General features: G+C 48.6%; 1 protein-coding gene across 2 annotated transcripts in view; it reads right to left on the reverse strand.

Moving 5' to 3' along the window:
- Tead4 (TEA domain transcription factor 4) overlaps positions 1-18197 on the reverse strand; it is a 73544-nt gene that overhangs the window by 39986 nt on the left and 15361 nt on the right. For both annotated transcript variants that reach the window (XM_050121990.1, XM_050121989.1), the window contains exon 2: positions 3912-4166. In XM_050121990.1, the coding sequence (XP_049977947.1) occupies positions 3912-4166 (255 nt within the window). The remainder of the gene's footprint in view (positions 1-3911; positions 4167-18197) is intronic.

Here is an 18197-nt window from a genome sequence, read left to right on the forward strand (position 1 = left end):
AGAGACAGAGAGGGAGAGAAAGAAGGAGGGAGGGGGGAGGGAGGGAAGGAGAGAGGGAGTTAGGAGGGAGAGAATAAGGAGCTACTGTTTAAGGGGTACAGAGCTCCATTCTGGGATGACGGTTTCTGCAGTTAAGAGTGTGGCAGCTACAGCAACAGTGTGAATTATACAATGTCACTAAACCTACAGCAGCCAAAGACCCTGGACCACAGAGCCAATTAAATTCATTTTTAGTATGTTTTTGTTCGTGTGTGTGTATGTGTGTGTGTGAGAGAGAGAGCCCATGTGTGTATACATGCACACACATACATAGGCATGCCTGAGGTTTCTTAATTTTTAAATAAGAAACGTATGTGTGTGTGTGTGTGTCCCATGTGTACCAGTACCCACGGAGGGCAGAAGAGGGCTTCAGATCCACTGGAACTAGAATTACAGGTAGCTGTGAATTACCTGATGTGGGCACTAGAAACCGAACTTGGGTCTTCTGAAACAGCTCTTAACACTGAGCCGTCTTTCCAGCTTCGCCACGCCTTCTTTTTTACAGACAGGGTCTTGTGTAGCCTAGGCTGGCCTCTGCTTTTCTGGAGTGCTGGGTACAGGCACGGGCTACTGTGGCAGCTAGTTGCTATGCTAACTTGACACACGCTAGAGTCCTATGAGAGGAGGGAGCATCAATTGAGAAAATGCCTTCTTAAGAAAGGGCTGTAGGCAGGCAAGCCTGTAGGGTATTTTCTTAATCAGTGATTAACAAGGAAAGACCCAGCCCATTGTCAGTGAGGCCACCCCTGGCCTGGTGGTCCTAGGTTCTATCAGAAGGCAGAATGAGCAAGCCAGTAGCCACTCCCCCGTGGCCTCTGCTCCTGCCTCTAGGTTTTTGCCCTGCTTGAGAGATGTCAAAAAATATAAGTGGTATTAACCCTTCCCTCCCCTACTTGCTTTTGGCTAGGTGTTTCATCACAGCAACAGAAACCTGTGGCAGTCGCCATGCCTGGCTGAGTGTACTGATTGTGCCTATTCTGGCTTCTCCCCAGGGCCTTCTCAGTTCCTGCAGCACCTGCCCTCGGCGGAATGATTCCTGGACTTCAGCTGCTTCTTTCCACAGTGATTCCTTCTCAGGGTCCTTGCACATACTCTGAATGTAGTGATATTTCATCTGTATTTTAATAAATAAAGCTTGCCTGAAGATTAGAGAGCAAAACAGCCCACTGGTCAGCCATACAGACCAGGCAGTGGTGGTACACACCTTTAGTCCCAGCAGCCACACTAGTTTGCCATAGAAACCGGGCAGCACATGCCTTTAATCCCAGCATTAGAGAGAAATATAAGACAGGAGGAGAGAGCTCTCAGTTCAGTCTCATTCTGAGGATTCATGGAGGCAGGCTCACCATTTCGGTCTGAGGTGCAAGTAAGAGCCAGTGGCTGGCTGCTTGCTTTTCTGATCTTCAGATTGAACCCCAATATCTGTCTCTGGGTGTTTATTATTTGTGCTACCCCAGCAGGGTGCTGACGGAACTCTATAGTCATGCCATCCCCCCACTCAGCACACCTCCTGCCCTTCCCCACCATCACCCCTGAGCTGATGATCGCGTCTACCTTGCTCTCTACCCAAAGAACTCATGGTCCTGGGACAGCCGTGGGAGGATGCCCCACGGAACACACTGCCCCCAGCTGGCATCTTATGGGTTCTCCATAGGTCAGTTTTCTCCTCTAGGAAGCTCCCCTGAGGAAGCGCTCAGGGCAGGGGTAGCCATCCTAACAGTATCTGAAAGACTCTGGGCACTGAGGGGCACAGAGGGAGCAGTTTTAACAGCCTGAGGAGTGGAGAGGGGGGTGAATATGACGTGAAAGGTTCTTTTCCAAAGGAAAAGGACGGAAAGGCTTTCTTTGGTCTCGTGGGGAAGACTATATGTATAAAAAGACAGCTATGAGGCTCTATTGCCCCCAGGGGCGGGGCTGGATTTCGGTTTAGTCAACTGAGGAACACTGAAGAGTAACCCCCCTAGAACTACAACCTGCAACTTCAGCACAGGCCCACTTTGTAGTGTGTGATGCTGGAGATGGGACCAGGGCCTATGTATGCTGAGCCAGCACTCCACCACTGAACCACACCACAGCCCAGCACAGGAGCTACTTTAGAAACAGGGTTGTGTGGGTACATTAGTTAAGCTGAGGTCATGTTGGACTAAGACATACCCTAGACCCAATGACTAGTGTCTTTTTAAGAAGGCAAGAGGAGGGGGAGGGGAAGGGAAATAGGAGGCGGTGGCGGGGAGGAGGCAGAAATCTTAAATAAATAAATAAATAAATAAAAAAGAAGGCAAAAGGGAGCCTGGAGAGATGGCTCCATGTTTAAGAGCACTTACTACTGTTCCTGTGAAGGACCCAGGTTTGGTTCCCAGCACCCACACGGCAGCTCACAACCATTGGTAACTCCAGTTCCAGGGGATCAGATGTCTCTTCTGACCTCCATGGGCACTGCACGCATGTGGTGCACAGATAACATACTCAGACACACACACACACACATACACATACAAATAAATGTAACAGTTTTTTAATTAAGCAGTATGTCCACATACCACCTTCATGCCTGAGGCATGCGCGCCAAGATCATGCTCGCCCCCAAAGCAACTCCCAACTCGTTTCTGTTGCTCTCAGCCACCTGGCTTGTGAGACCTTGTCAGTCACCCTAGGGAACTAATATGTTCAGTCTCCACACAGAGACCTCGGCAGCTGACAAAGCACCTGTGGAGGGGGGGGGGGGAGACACTCATGAATGGAAACCCTGAGGTGGGAACCGGGCAGAGGCCCTCTGCTGTCCTAACGTCACCAGTTAAAGAGGCCTTCTCAAACCTTTGGGTATCCACCCTTCAACATACTATGTGTTTCCTGCGGGAGAAGACGCCTGAATGAAGCCAGACCCAGGCCTTGCAACAGCTGTGCAGTTTTGGCCTGGCTTTTACTTTCCCAGAATCCTCTCCTCCAAAAGTCAGTACGCCTCACACAGGCTGCTGGTCCTCTCCCGTGACTGCTCAATGTGCTGGTCCACACCCAGGTCACTCAAGAAGATGGAGGGGGTGGGTCCTCACAGCCTGCCTTAGAGAACAGTTAACTGCGCGTGTGTGTTCACGTCCCCAGTCTACATACATGGACCACACCTGCTGTACCCACACCTGGCACCCACAATGCTGGACACACGAAGGAGGGAGAAGGAACAAGGGAAGAGGGGGGAATCCTATCCCAAAAAACCCCTTCATCTTCCGTTCAGTTTCCTTATTCCCTTCTTTCTGTGGTACTGGGGATTAAACGCAGGGCGGTTCCTAAAGTGAGGCGAGCACTCTACCATGGAGCGACACTCCCAAGTGAAGTGCCCTGTTCTTGTCACACTTTATATCCAAGGATGTCAGCACGGAGACCAAGCATTTGTTCATGATGATGATGTGTGTGTGTATGTGTGTGCGTGCACACGTGAGGGGGAGGGAAGAGGGAAAGGGGGAGAGGGAGAGAGGGAGGGAGGAAAAGGAGAGAGGGGGAGGAGATTTTTAGCCTGCCCTGTGGAGATAGTCTATTCTACCCACAATGATCTTCATAAAATATTCAGACAGGCAGCAGAGGCATACACCTATTAAAGGGAGGCAGAGGTAGAGGGTCTCTGAGTTCTAGATCAGCCCAGTCTACAGAGAGTTCCAGAAAAACCAAGGCAAACAAACAAACAGAAAAAAATTTTTTCTACTAGCATGCAGTCTTCTCAGCAGATTCCCCCACCCCCACCCAAGCTTCTCTCACTCCAGTGCTTGGAACTCAGAACAGAAGGAAGGCACAAGAGGTCATTTGAAGAGAACCCAAGGTTACTGTGCCCTTTCTGCTGAACTACAAGGCGGGCTTCTGCCCAGCTCCGACAGGCGTCTTACCGTACATCTTGCCTTCGTCCGACAGGATGATTTTGCGGCGGCCGCAGGGTGGGTAAATGGCCAATGCCTCCTGGAAGCTTTGCTCGATATCGGGACTCCACACGCCCTCTGCATCATTGTCAATGGGCTTGTCCAGTGCCTGGCTGCCCCCAGAGATGCTGCTCCCCTCGGGGGAGTCCGGAGAGCTCCACTCGTTGGAGGTAATGATGCCGGCCTTGCCCTCCAAGGCTCGGCTTGGAGGAGCGCCCGTTGGACCTGTTAAAGCCAAAACAAGGCAAAGGTAAGAGGTGGAAGAACCGTAAAGGCTGCAGAACACAGGACGCCCAGAGAGTGCGCCAGTACCAAACCAATTACTCAGGGAACAAATTAAAAGGTCTAGGAGTTCCGGACTCAGGGAGGCTTGAACTGGTTGTTTCCCCTCAGCAGACCAAGCGTCCAAACGGCCCAATAAGCACAAAAGACCCTCTGATTATACCTCTAAGAACACACCCAGGGCTGGGAAGTAGGGGGAAGACACAGTGACAGATTTAATCTGACACCAAATGAACACTATGCAAAAAGGATCTTAAATATTTTGGAGGAGGTGAAACAGTGCAAACACCATGAGAACAGTATGCAAAATCTTCAAAAATTTAAATGAAGGCCAGGGGGTGGAGCCCAACGATAGAGAACCCTATGTTGAGCGTGCTTCAGGGTTCTAGCTTCAGCACTACCAATAATAATGATGATAATAATAATAATTTAAAATCATTAATAATAAACAATAAATTAATACTAATTATTGAATCAACAACAATAATAATGTGATCTACTAGTCCTGCTTCTTGATATATACTCTAAAGAATTAAAAGCAGGAGCTCCACGAGACATCTGTATACCCATGTTCATGGCCGCACTATTCGCAACAGGCAAAGAAGGAAGGGCATCGTGCATTCATCTGTACATGAACACAGAACGTGGTGTGGGTACTATTAGCACCAAAAAGGAAGGTAACCCTGCCACAGACTACAAGGATGAGCGTTGACAACATTATGTTAAGTAAAGCAAGCCAGTCATAGAGAGAAAAAAGACAGTACAGTTATACACATAGAAGGCAATACATTCTTAGAAATAAGATACAATGAAGGTTGCCAGGGGCCAGGAGAGGGAGAAATGGGGACTTGTTGTCCAACAGATACAGAGTGTCGGGCTGTTGTGTAATAATGTGAACATGTTGCCTCTCTGGAGCCCACACGCGGTGAAAGGTGAAGATGGTGGGTGCTGTAGCTCAGTAACAGAAGCCCCCATCTAGCAAGGACACGGCCCTGGGTTCAAGCCCTAGGTGCACCAGATATAATTCCAGAAAATGAAACAAAGCAACAACTGAAAAAAGCAGGGAAACTTCCTCAGCTGATGAAAGATTCGAAAGATTCTGGAACCATATGTATCTTAAGCAGCATAACTTCAAATAAACACAATACCCAAAACAAACCTTTAAAGCATCCAGGATGAAAATGGACAGATCAGCTACAGCAAAAGAGCCCACAGTGTGGAGATGGAACCCAAGGCCTCTTGCATGCTAAGAAGATGCTGTATCGATCCCAGTCCAGAAAGAAATATTAAACTAATAGTGGGTCTCCCCGGCAATACTAAAAGACTCAAGATAATCTATCTCCAAGCTGTTGCAGAGGTCAGCCATCATCTCAGAACTCAAACCCCAGCAGAGGGGTTGGGGGATGGTTCGTGGGTAAGTACTTGCTGTTGTGCTGGTGTGAGGACCAGGGTTTGGATTCCTAGATGCCCATGTTGAAGGAAGTGGCCCACGCCTATAATCACAGTGCTCCCACTAGAAGCAAGAGTAAGAGGTAGGACAATCCTTGAAACTCGGGAGCCAGGTGGCCTGGTTTAAGTACACAGTTGGGACCAAGACGCATGACTCAAGCCAGAGAGATGGCTACGTGGGTAACGGCACTTGCTGCATAAACCAGATGGTCTGAGTTTGGTCCTCTAAACAGCTGGAGGCTGTGGTAAACACCTGTGGTCCCAGCACTCCTACAGTGATGTGGGAGGCAGGGACAGGGAAAAGGCTCTTGTCTGATCTCCACGTGTGTCCCACAGCACCTCTCAGCCTACACTCACACATAATACACAAATGCACACACACACACACAAACACACACAGAGAGACACGTGCACAAATGGTAAATAAATCTTTAAAAGGAGAGATGGCTAAAATAAAAAAATAATAAAATTTTTTAAAAAGGAGTGACGGCTCAGGTTAAGTCACTGGTTCCAAGTCTCAGCACCCACATGGCAGCTGACAACAGTGTGTAACCCAGTTTCAGGGGATTTGATGTTTGCCTCTGGCAACCTACAGTCACTAGGTTCCCAGGTAGCACACAGACACACATGCAGGCAAAACACCCATACACATGAAAGTGCATGCTGCTCTCACGGAGAAACCCCGTTCAGTTCCCAGCAACTCCACGCCAGGTACTCACAACTGCCTACATATAACTCCAGCTCCCGGAGATCCAGTGCCTCTGACCTATGTGGATGTCTACACTCACCTACATAGACACACACAACTACATATAATTTAAAAAAAAAAAATAAACGTTTAAAAAAAAGGAAATGTGCTGAATAGTAGATTTTTGTCAAATTGATACACGTTGACAAAATACGAGTTGACATCAGAGAAGATGGAACCCCGGCTGAGAAAACAAGTCCATCAGATTGGCCTGTAGGCAAGTCTGTGGGGAATTTTCTTGATTAGTGATTGATGTGGGAAGGCCCACTCCACTGTGGGTGGTGCCATCCCCAGGCAGGTGGATCCCTGGGGTGTATAAGAAAGCAGACTGAGCAAGCCGTGTGGAGCAAGCAGAGAAGCAGCCCTCCTCACGGCCCCTGCTTCTGTTCCTGCCTTCTGCCTCCTGGTTCCTGCTTGAGTTCGTGCCCCGACTTCCTTCAATAATGGACTAAAACTGTAAGCTAAGACAAACCCTATCTTCTCCACGTTTCTTTTGTCCATGGTCTTTATCACAGCATCAGAAACTAAGACAGGGATAAAGGAGGTATAGGGAAAATACAAAACTGTTACTCACATGAAGAGAAGATAATACACAGAGACTGAGCAAAGTGTCTGGCAGAAACCTGAGGACACCAAAGCAAAGGCCAACAAATGGCTCAGTGGTAAAGAACCCGCCTAGTATGTGAGGCCCTAAATGCCAACCAGTGCTAGCAGAAGATATGGATAGCTAATTTAACAGCGAGACCACATTTCTGAAACATAAATTTAGTATATGCATTTGATAAAACCCAAGTCTTTCACCATGGTGTTGGTGACACACACCTTTGATCCCAGCACTCAGCAGGCAGAGGCAGGCAGATCTCTGAGTTCAAGACCAGGCTGGTCTATAGAGAGAGTTCCAGGACAGCAGGGCTATATAAGAAACCCTGTCTTGAAAAACAAAAACAATAAAACCCAAGACCTTTCTACAAGAATAACTATTTAATAAATAGTCAAAAGTGATAGAGATAAAAGGGAACTAATTTCTTCAGTCTGAGCAAAGACGTCTTCTGAAAACTTACACAAAGAGGACTCTGGCTGAAACAATGGGAACAATAAGTTAAAGATAAGAACAAAGACGCTCACTTTGAGCACTTCAAACAATAGGAAAGTCAGACAGTGAGGGCGGGGCAGAGGCAGGTGATCTCTTAAGTTTGAGGCCAGCCTGAGCTACACAGGGAGTTCCAGGACAGCCAATGCTACACACGGAGTTCAAAGGATGTTTAATTTGGGGGAAAACAACAAGAAAAACACAAATTCAGTGAAATTAGGATTTAAAAAATGTCTACAAGGTTTTTCACAAAACCTTAACAAGCAGATCCTGAGATGACTCTCAAGCTCCCTAACACGGTGGTTGGTTAGCTCTGTTTTTTGGTTTTGGCTTTTCTCTTCTGGCTGGGTGTCATAAAAGGTGGCCTGCTGTGTGTTGACTTCACTCCTACAGCAAACAATAAGTCTTTGTGTAAATCACATTATTGCTCGGGACCTCACCCATACAGTCCAGGGACCTGAGTTCTTCCTGTGTGGGCAGTGTCTGTGGACCCCATATTTCTCCGCGGGCCTCCAAGAACACCCTGTAAATACTCAGTGAGGCCAGCGTTCCCACAGTGGTCAATGCCCAGGTGCAGGTGCCAGGGCTAGAGAGCTGATTCAAGTGAGAGCTCTTACTTTACAAGCCCAAGGCTCTGGGTTTCACGCCCCAGTCTGCTACAGGGCTTGCCTCCCTCCCAGTCAGTGTGGAGTACCCTGTGTTTAGTAACCATTGTTCTTAAGAGCCAAGCCTGGAGAGCAAGATCTGAACCCTTGAACAGGCCTGGCAGGTACACATAGCTTAAGCCCTAATGATGAAGATTAATATCTGACTGTGATTAATTAACCTTCTAAGGCATAAGGCCCCATTAGGTTTGGTGTTGGACTTTATCTTCTCCATTGACCTGACGCAAGCACGGCCATTGGCTCTGAGTTGGGTGGGGGGCAGGATGGAGAGGAGGGCTAGCCCTGCACCGTCTCATGTGATGCCAACACCCACTGCCACCGCTGCCAGAGGAGGTAGTCTCTGGACCCCGCCCCTCATCAACATTGCCCTTTTCCTACACTCTGAACCTGGGCCCAGTACAGCCCAGAAGAACAGGCCTGGAAGAGCTAGAGACCATTTGTACCAGACTGTGCCACGGGAGAGGTTTTCTGAGGACCTGAACTCCATGTTCCCAAGATTGGGTCTGTCCCAGAGAAAGTGGGGCAGCAGGTCACGCAAGGCCCTAGGACATGGGATTCGTTACTGCAGAGAGCTGTCCCTGGCCCCGTGTGGCTGTGGTCCTCCTGGTCCCGTTGTGACTGGCTGGCCGCTCCCACCCTTACTAGGCAAACTGCCCACACAAGCCTGCCCTGTGTGGCCAGAAGAATGGGGTAAGTCAACCCCAGCCCAGAGATGTTCTCCACTCCTCCTGCTCCTCCCCCAAGTGACCCTCCAGGGACTGCCAGGGGAGAGGCAGAGAGCGAAACAGATGGCACGGCTGCCCAGACCATGTGCTGTAGCCAGAGAAATAAAAATAATCTCGGGCTTGACTCCCAGGCCCTGGCCTGGAGGCTTCTAGCTCTCTCGGCCCCACCCAATAGCCACCAGATGTCCTGCTCGGGACAACCAGGCCCAAAGAACACTCTACCCCAAGGCCCACAGGTGCTTGGCCATGGAGGAAATTCCAGAAGAATCAGGAATTGGGGTTGTATTAGGATCCTCCTAAGGCTCAGAGCCCCGTGCCCTTCTAGAAACAAGACAATGAAAATCCGCAAGAAGAGACTGAAGATGAGCATGGAGAAGCCGCTGCTGGGGGCCACGGTGTGGGTAGAGGACAGTTTGACCGAGAAGGCAGCCAAACCAGGCCGCTGGGAGCTGGGGTTGTAGCTCTGAGACCTCTCCCACATGACCACAGAGATCCCTCAGCCCCGCCTCACTCCCCCAACCACCAAAGCACACAACACAGTACAACATGTTGGTGTGACAGGCCAGCCCTGGGCTGTGATCTCGCTTGAGCTTGCCTGTCGTTCCCCAAATTGGAGAAGACGGTTGTCACCCAGACTTTAGTGTCTGCCCTGCTCCTGGCTTGGTGGTAGGAACTTAGGCAGTCGGGATTACTCCTAATGAGTTGACTCTGCCAAAGGCTCCCTTTCTCTAGGCCAGGACAAATAACACTGTTATTTCACAACATGGATGTTCTTCTACATACAATGGGATACATTCTGGAAAACTTATTAGGCAGCTAATAACACCCGAGTGAAGAAGGGAATGGTGACTGATGCATGCCTGTAGGTTAGATTCTGGAGCTGAGGCAGAAGGATCGGGTTGTGAGTTTCAGAGCTTTGAGAATCCTTAATCTCTGCTTCTAACAACAGAGAAGAGCGGGTCCCTTGTCCAGAACCTCACCAGCATCTGCAGCCATACGATTATTTTATTTATTTTATTTTTTGGCTTTTCGAGACAGGGTTTCTCTGTAGCTTTGGAGCCTGTCCTGGAACTAGCTCTTGTAGACCAGGCTGGCCTCCAACTCACAGAGATCCACCTGCCTCTGTCTCCCGAGTGCTGGGGATTAAAGGCCTGTGCCGCCACCACCCAGCTAGTCATCTGATTTTTTTGATGATAGCCATTCTGATTGGAGTGAGATGGATTCTCAAAGCAATTTTAATTTCTATTTCCCTGATAGTTATTGACATTAAACATTTTTTCAGGTTTTATTTTATGTCTATCAGTGCTATCCTAGATGTATGGTATCGCACAACATGTGAGCCTGGTGCCTGCGAAGGTCCAAAGAGGACGCTGGGTCCCCAGAACTAGAGTAACAGATGGTTGTGAGCTGCCCTGTGGGTGTCAGGAACTGAACCAGGTCCTCTGCAAGAGCAGCCGGTGCTCTTAACTGCTGAGCCACCTCTCCAGTCCCTCAGTGGGACATGTTTGTTTTTGCTTTTCTTAAGAGTACTAACATTAGGGTTTCACTGTGTAGCCCTGGCTAGCCTAGAACCCTCTATGTAGACCAGGCTGCCCTCCACCTCATAGCGATCATCCTGCCTTTGATGCCCAAGCGCTGGCATGCAAGGCTTGCACCTCTGCTTCCTGCCTACATACTTTGACACTATGACTTTGTATATCCCATGAAATCTATGCTAACCACACTACGACCAAGTGGCTGGCCCGACACTGCGGCTCGCTGCTGCTGCCCCACATGACAAATACATAGCGTTTATCATTAGCCAGGACAACGGCAACACTCAAGTTCCAAAGAACAGTTTCCACTGAATGTGCCTCGCTTCCACACCATCGCAAAGCAGAAAAATCACATGCCGACCTTTGTACACTGGGGGCTGTCTGTGCAGACAACCCATCAATATGTAATCTATAACCAGCTCCCATGGTCCCAGCCAAACAGGACGTGATAGAAATTGAAACTCATAATGTTTACAAGACGTGCCTGGTGTTACACAGAAATGAGGAGAGACTCTGGCCACTCAGAGCACAGAGACAGAAATGGTTCCCTCTGGCCTCCTCTCCAGCCACTGACTCTATGGGCTTTGGAGGTGTAGGTCAAAGGTCCAGCCACACCACAACCCTCGTTGCCTGTGGGCTCTGACATCAATCGCTAGTACAGCCCCTGCTTTGCAGTGACTGACCTGTGACTGAAACTAGGAAGGAAAAGAAAACCTAAGACTTCCTTCCGGGAGATCCACCCTAACCTAAGGACACACGAGGCGACAGAGTGGCTGCAGTAATTCACAGTGGGGGCAAGCTGGGAATCCCCTTCAGGACAGAAATCCTCCTCCAGGCAGGCAGAACTCCCAGCATGCTTTGATGACCCTGACAAGAAATAACAAATTGAACCCCAGATACTCTGCCTTGATCTAATCCAGCTGCGGCCAGAGAGACACTATTTGGGACAGGCCTGGCCCCACCTAGTCCTGTGGCTCCTGGCTAATACCTAGCCCTGGCTATTCCTACCAGACTGGGCTCTATAGACACCGAGCCCATAGTCCACTCATCCAGAGGCTTTATAAAAACAAGACAGTCCTGGATACATTCAAGGAGGAGGATAGGGAAGAGGCTTGGAGCCTCCGCTACTCTGACCTCATCTCAAAAAGAGAGAAAATTAAACAAAGCATGGTGACTCACACCTATAATTCTAGCACTAAGGAGGCAGAAGCAGGAAGATCACAAGTTCAAAGCCAGCCTGGGGCTATCCGTGAGTTCCAGGCCACACACAGATAGAGAGTGAGACCTTGTCTCAAAAATAAAAATTAAAAAATTGGTCGGTTGTCAGTGGCACACGCCTTTAACCCCAACACTTGGGAGACAGAGGTAGGCAGATCTCTGTGAGTTTGAGGCCAGCCTGGTCTACAAAGGGAGTTCCAGGATAGCCAGAGAACACAGAGAAGCATTGTCTGGGGTGAGGGGTGGAAGAAAAGAAAAATTACCCAGCATAGCGATACAGGCTGGTAACACCTGCACTCAGAAAGCTGAGGCAGGAGGACTGTCACAGGTTCAAGGGCAGGCTAGGCTACATTGTAAGACCCAATCCACCACCACCACCATCCTACCCCCCCCCCCAAAATAGGCTGATGCCATGCTTACCTGGCACCTAGCATGCACAAGGCATTGGGATCAATCCGCCACTTTCAGAAGGGAGGGAGGAAATGAGACGGAAGAGAAAGTCTCAGGCTTCTTTGAGACCCACCTCCACAGCCCAAGTCTCCTCCTCCTCCTCCTCCTTCTCCCCTCTCCTTCCCTCCCTCCTCCTCCCCTACTGAATCCCAGCTTCATTCCCTGCTCAGGGCAGGCCTGTCCTAATTAAACTCCCGCCAGAAGTCAATCAACACACCTCATCCTATTCTGAAGGGAAGCCAGGTTAAAGTGGAAGGCGGTAGGAGTTCCAGTGTGACACACAGGCTCAGGTCCTCGGCCCTGACTCCAACTTGTAGCACAGACTAACACACCACTCTTGGCTTTAGCAGGTGAGGCCTCTGCTTGCCGCCTTTGGTCCTCAAGCTCAGCAATAACTCTAGGCTAGAGAGGAGGCGGTCTGGGTGAGAGGAGATCAGTGCCAGGTTAGAGAGTAACTACCCAGTCTCCCGGCATGACGCTGTCCCCAGTACACATGGCAGAGGGGCCTGAAGAACTGGTGTCTGCAGAAGGTGCCTAGGACACTGAGGGCCACACTCTGCCCTGAGAGTGAATGCCCTTAAAGACGCTGTGTCTGGCTGTGAACAAAAACCACTCCTGGAAGGAGTTTCTGTGTCTGCAGAGGCTGATTGGAAATTCATTAGTGGCGCGATCGGAATTTTGTAGGTTCAGAGACTAATTATTTTGGTCTCATTCTAGCCTTCTGGAGCAGTCATGCCTTGGCCCCCCTCTGTATCTGAACTAACGATTTGTGATAATAAAGAGAAACCTTCTAGAAGCATTAACTTAGCAGAAGATTAGCGTCTGCCAATCCACAAGCTAAGAGCACCATCACAGAGCAGCTCCCCCCACCGCTATTTCATTGTACCCGCCTCTGTGATGCACCCACCAATGCATTTCAAACACGCCCTGACTTGTGATTTTCTTTGTTCTGTAAAAGTATAGAAAACATGTGAAATTGCTTCCACGTCGGAACACAGAATTCGGGGTAATTTAAATCTGTGTTCCTGAGCCATGGTCACTAAGCTCTCTCTTATTCCCTTTAAGATGAGAGTTGTGGTTTTTAGTTGACATCAGAAAGGGCTCTGCTGCTTCCTCAGCCTCTAAAGAAGCCTTAGTGGGGAGATGCTGGTCCCCAAGCTTTGTGTGAGAAGAAACAGACCTGCAGAGGGGACCTGGAGTTGTCAAGAATCAGGTGAGGACATTGAGACCCTAAGAGGGGAAGTGGCCACAGAACTGATTGAGACTGGACTGGAATCTGAGCCCTGGGCTTTCCGCCTTGCAGTTAGCACAGCCTGGATCCGGCTCAGCGACTAGAGGGGATGTACTCCCAGGAGGGTGAAGAGCAGGTCCCAGCCAGGAAAAGCCAGGGAAATCTCCCTCTTCCTAGTTGCAGACCTCCTCGGGTCTGTGTTCCAGTCCATTGCCTTCCCATGACTTATTCAAAATTCTGTGAGGAAAGGCCTGGAGAGGAGGCAGGAGAAGAAGGAACTCAAGGTCATCCTTGGCTACATAGAAACAAGTGGTATGAGCATACAGGACATGGCAGGCACTGGCGACAAACCCAAGCAAGACATGGTCCTGCCTGCCTTCTGTCTGGTGTGTGCAAGGTGAGAGGCCAGAGTCATCTAGAAAGATCAAGTGCACTCAGTCCTCATAACCAGTCTTCAGGTTTGTATGTGCGGTCATCTGCTCAAGAATACCGTGATCTCATCAGGCGATGAAAGGAGACAGAGACAGAGACCCACATTGGAGCACCGGACTGAAATCACAAGGTCCAAATCAGGAGCAGAAGGAGAGCGAACATGAGCAAGGAACTCAGGACCGAGAGGGGTGCACCCACACACTGAGACAATGGAGATGCTCTATCGGGAACTCACCAAGGCCAGCTGACCTGGGTATGAAAAAGCCTGGGTTAAAACCGGTCTCACTGAACATAGCGGACAATGAGGACTACTGAGACATCAAGAACAATGGCAATGGGTTTTTGATCCTACTGCATGTAGTGGCTTTGTGGGAGCCTAGGATGTTTGGATGCTCACCTTACGAGACCTGGACGGAGGAGGGTTTTCCTTGGACTTCCCACGGGACGGAGAGCCCTGATTGCTCTTTGGGCTGACGAGGGAGGGGGAACGGATTGGGGGAGGAGGATGGAAAGGGGAGGCGGAGGTGGGGAAGAGACAGAAATATTTAATAAATAAATAAATAAATAAGAAAAAGAAAAAAAATAAAATAAAATTAAAAAAAAAAGAATACCGTGATCTCAGAGCACCTGTAGATTCTGGTACCTCTAGGAGGAGGCCAAATTTTCTGAAGCTCGAGTGCCTTGTGTAGAACGGCAGCGAATTTCTATAACATATACATATCCTCCCATATACATTAAATCATCTCACTCTGTAGCCTTGAATTTGCACTATCCCTGCCTCAGCCTCCTTTACGCCAGCATTACAGGCATTAGCTACCACGTCCCTCTGACTTCACCATTCAGAGTGGACCCTTTACGCCAGCATTACAGGCATTAGCTACCACGTCCCTCTGACTTCACCATTCAGAGTGGACCCTTGGTCAGCAGGCCAGCTCAGCAAGTAAAAGTGCTTGGCGCCAAGCATAAGGACCGGAGTTCAATCCCTGGGAAAGAACCTACTCCTGTCACTTTGTTCTCAGACGTCCATAGGATACACACGCACTTAGTTATTTAACTGATCATTTCAGTGAACTAGCTGAGTTGAATGACAAAAAATCAAACTGTATTAATATTTAATTGCCAGAAAACAGGCAACTTATTTGTAAAAAAAATCATTATTTATGTAGGAAAGAAACAAGCTGAGAATTAAGACAATAAAAGCTACTATCATACACACATACAGAGGAAACATTCTCTATAAAGCATAAAAAACATTTCCATTCCACCAGCAGGCACAGTGGTGCACACCGGGAGCTCTGGCACTTGGGAACAGAGGCCAAAGGCAGAAGGACCTCCACAAGTCTGAGTCCAGCCTAGTTTACGTAGCCAAGTTCAAGCTGGCCAGGGATATGATGAGGTCTAGTCTTTATCTGAATCAATGAGAAAACACAAATGGGAAATAATTGTGTGTATATATATATATATATATATATGTGTGTGTGTGTGTGTGTGTGTGTGTGTGTATATGTTGTGCATGCAACACTCTCTCTTCTAAAGCTCGGTTTACTTCACTGTTTCTATTTATTTCTTACTTTTCATGGTTGAGCTACTACGCTCCGCATCACACCAATTAACCCTCCGCTTGATACTCCATAAATGATCCCGACTAATAGCAAATTGAACAGCCTCAAGCAAAGAACTGTCCGTTCCCAAGCGCAGGAGGCTGGAATGTGCCTGCGGGAGAAAACTCGTGTGCTAGATGAGCTTCCTGCAGGCGTGAGTTCTGGTGCTGCTGTGGGCCCTGGGTTAATGAATCAACAATGTATATTAAGCAAGGTGTCTTGGGACAGGGCGCCCACAAAACAAGCCTATAAATTAATTGGCTGACAAAAATCTTGTGACCAGAGGCTTGAATGAATGCAACCCAGTGTTTCTCCTGTGACTAATAGTTCAGTGTTTGTTAATTCAGTGGCTTTATAGGGCATTAATTATCGTAAAAAACACCAGTGGCCCAGCTGGGTGTGGCAGAAAGAGGCTGCAATCCCAGTACTCGTGAAGCCAAGAGATACCAAGTTTACGACCGGCCTGGACCAAGTCGTGACACCTTGCCTAAGACCAAACAAAACAGAAGGTTTGGCTGTACCTGGCAAGAATAACATGGGCATAGGTAAACAGCTATTGTCGGGAGGGTAACACTGAGCTCAAGGCCCTGAGAGTACCACAGCCAGTGTGCCAGGTGAACTTCCTGCACGAAGACTCCAGAATAGTCCAAAGGTGGTCATCAACAGATAAATAAACAAAATGAGGTACATGCACAGGATGGAATAGTATCCAGTCAGGAAAAACGAAACAGAGTTGATACATGCCCCAACAGGGACGAACCTTGGACAGATTCTACCAAGTGGAATAATCCAGACACAAGCAAATAGTTTCTGTTTCTTTGTTTGACCACTTACAAAAAGTACCTCAAACAGTCAAATTCAGAGACAGACAGTCAGGAGTCATTACCAAGCCGAGAGGAGGGGAAACAGTGGTTATTATTTGATACAGAGAACGAAAAGTGATGGAGACAGATGATGGTGACAGTCGTACAAACTGTGACCATGCTTAAGGACATGAAACTGCAGACGGAAAAGAACTTGGGAAGAGGGGCTGGAGAGGTGGCTCAGTCATGGAGCCGCTGTTGCTGTCGCAAAGGTCCCAGGTTTGGTTCCCAGCACCCACATGGAGGCTCACAACCATATCTGTGACTCCAATTCCAGGGGACCTGACACCCTCTGCTCCAGGAGGCACTGCACACACGTGGTGCACAGACATACATGTAGGCAAAACACACACTAAAGAAATAGTTTAAGGATTTATGATGAAAAGCTGGGCAAGATAGCACATGCCGGCAATCCCAGTGTTTGGGGAACTGACACAGGAGGATTGCAAGTTGCAGGTCAGTCAGAGCTACCCCCATGTAGGGTCAAGCAGTAGGGCACACGTGTGATCCCAGCACTTAAGCGGTAGCCTGGGCGTGGTGACACACACTTTTAGCAGCAGATCTCAGTCAGTGAGCTCGAAGCACCCTTGTCCATACAGTGAGACCTTCTCTCAAACCACCCCTGGAAAAGAGGCAAAGGCAGCAAAATCCCTAAAAGTTCTTGGCTAGCCTGAGGCACGTTGCAAATTCTAGTGGCCATCTTGGATTATACAGTCTCCAAATAAGGAAAGAGATGAGTTGGGGGGGTAACAAATCTTACCTATGAGGGTAATTGTATATTTTGAATATATTTGATTGACTAATTGGGGTACTGGGATGAACCCAGAGCTTCACACATGTCTCCCCATTTTTTTTTTTTTTTTTTTTTTTTTTGAAGCAGGCTCTTTCTGGCACTGAACCTGGGATCCTCCTACCTCATCTCTGGAGTAGCTAGGATTACAGGTTTGCACTCACCAGGCCTGGCCTGTTATATTTCACTGTAAGGACTGTTTGCTTGAGTCACTGTCTTGCTATATGTACTCCAAGATGGTCTCAAAACTATGGTGGGGGGCTGGAGAGATGGCTCAGAGGTTAAGAGCATTGCCTGCTCTTCCAAAGGTCCTGAGTTCAATTCCCAGCAACCACATGGTGGCTCACAACCATCTGTAATGGGGTCTGGTGCCCTCTTCTGGCCATACACACAGACAGAATATTGTATACATAATAAATAAATAAATATTTAAAAAAAAAACTATGGTGGTTTTGCCTCAGCCTTCACACTGCAGTGTTGGCATCACAGACATGTATCGTGTCTCTATTCCTGGGCATTTAAAAGTAATTTAAAAGCCAAGCAAGGTGGTACACACCTTTAATCCCAGAAGGCAGAGGCAAGATACTTCTGAGTTCAAGGTCAGCCTGGTCTCCATAGAAAATTCAAAGCAACCAGAGCTACAGAGGAAAAAGGAGGAGGAGGAGGAGGAGGAGGAGGAGGAGGAGGAGGAGGAGGAGGAGGAGGAGGAGGAGAGGAAGAAGAGGAAGAGGAAGAGGAAGAAGAGGAGGAAGGAAGGAAAGAAGAAGGAAGGAAGGAAGGAAGGAAGGAAGGAAGGAAGGAAGGAGAGGAAGGAGAGGGAAAGGAAGAAGAAAGAGCCAGAGGAAAAAAAGATGACCAAGAAGGCACTGCAGGGGACCTGGTCCAAAGTACAGACACAAAGAAAAGTGACCTGTTTGTACCTGGACACAAAGACTGACCAAACAAGAAAGTTTCCTGCGAGCCTTGGGTAGATGGGTTCCTGGAGAACAGAGGAAAGAGAGGGGGAAAGACAGTCCAGCAAATGGACTAGCCTGGGCTGGGTCAGCTACTCACAAGAAACTTGTGACCCCAGTGTGGTTTTCAAAAGGTCAGGCTGGAGGGGAGGAGGGGCCCTTCTAGAATAAGTGTGCTCGCGTACATCTAGAATAAGTGGGCTGGGGCTCAGTAGATCAGCACC

Source organism: Alexandromys fortis, unplaced genomic scaffold (genome assembly GCF_014885135.2).
Source record: "Alexandromys fortis isolate MF-2015 unplaced genomic scaffold, M_Fortis_MF-2015_v1.1 scaffold_208, whole genome shotgun sequence".
Classification (NCBI taxonomy): domain Eukaryota; kingdom Metazoa; phylum Chordata; class Mammalia; order Rodentia; family Cricetidae; genus Alexandromys; species Alexandromys fortis.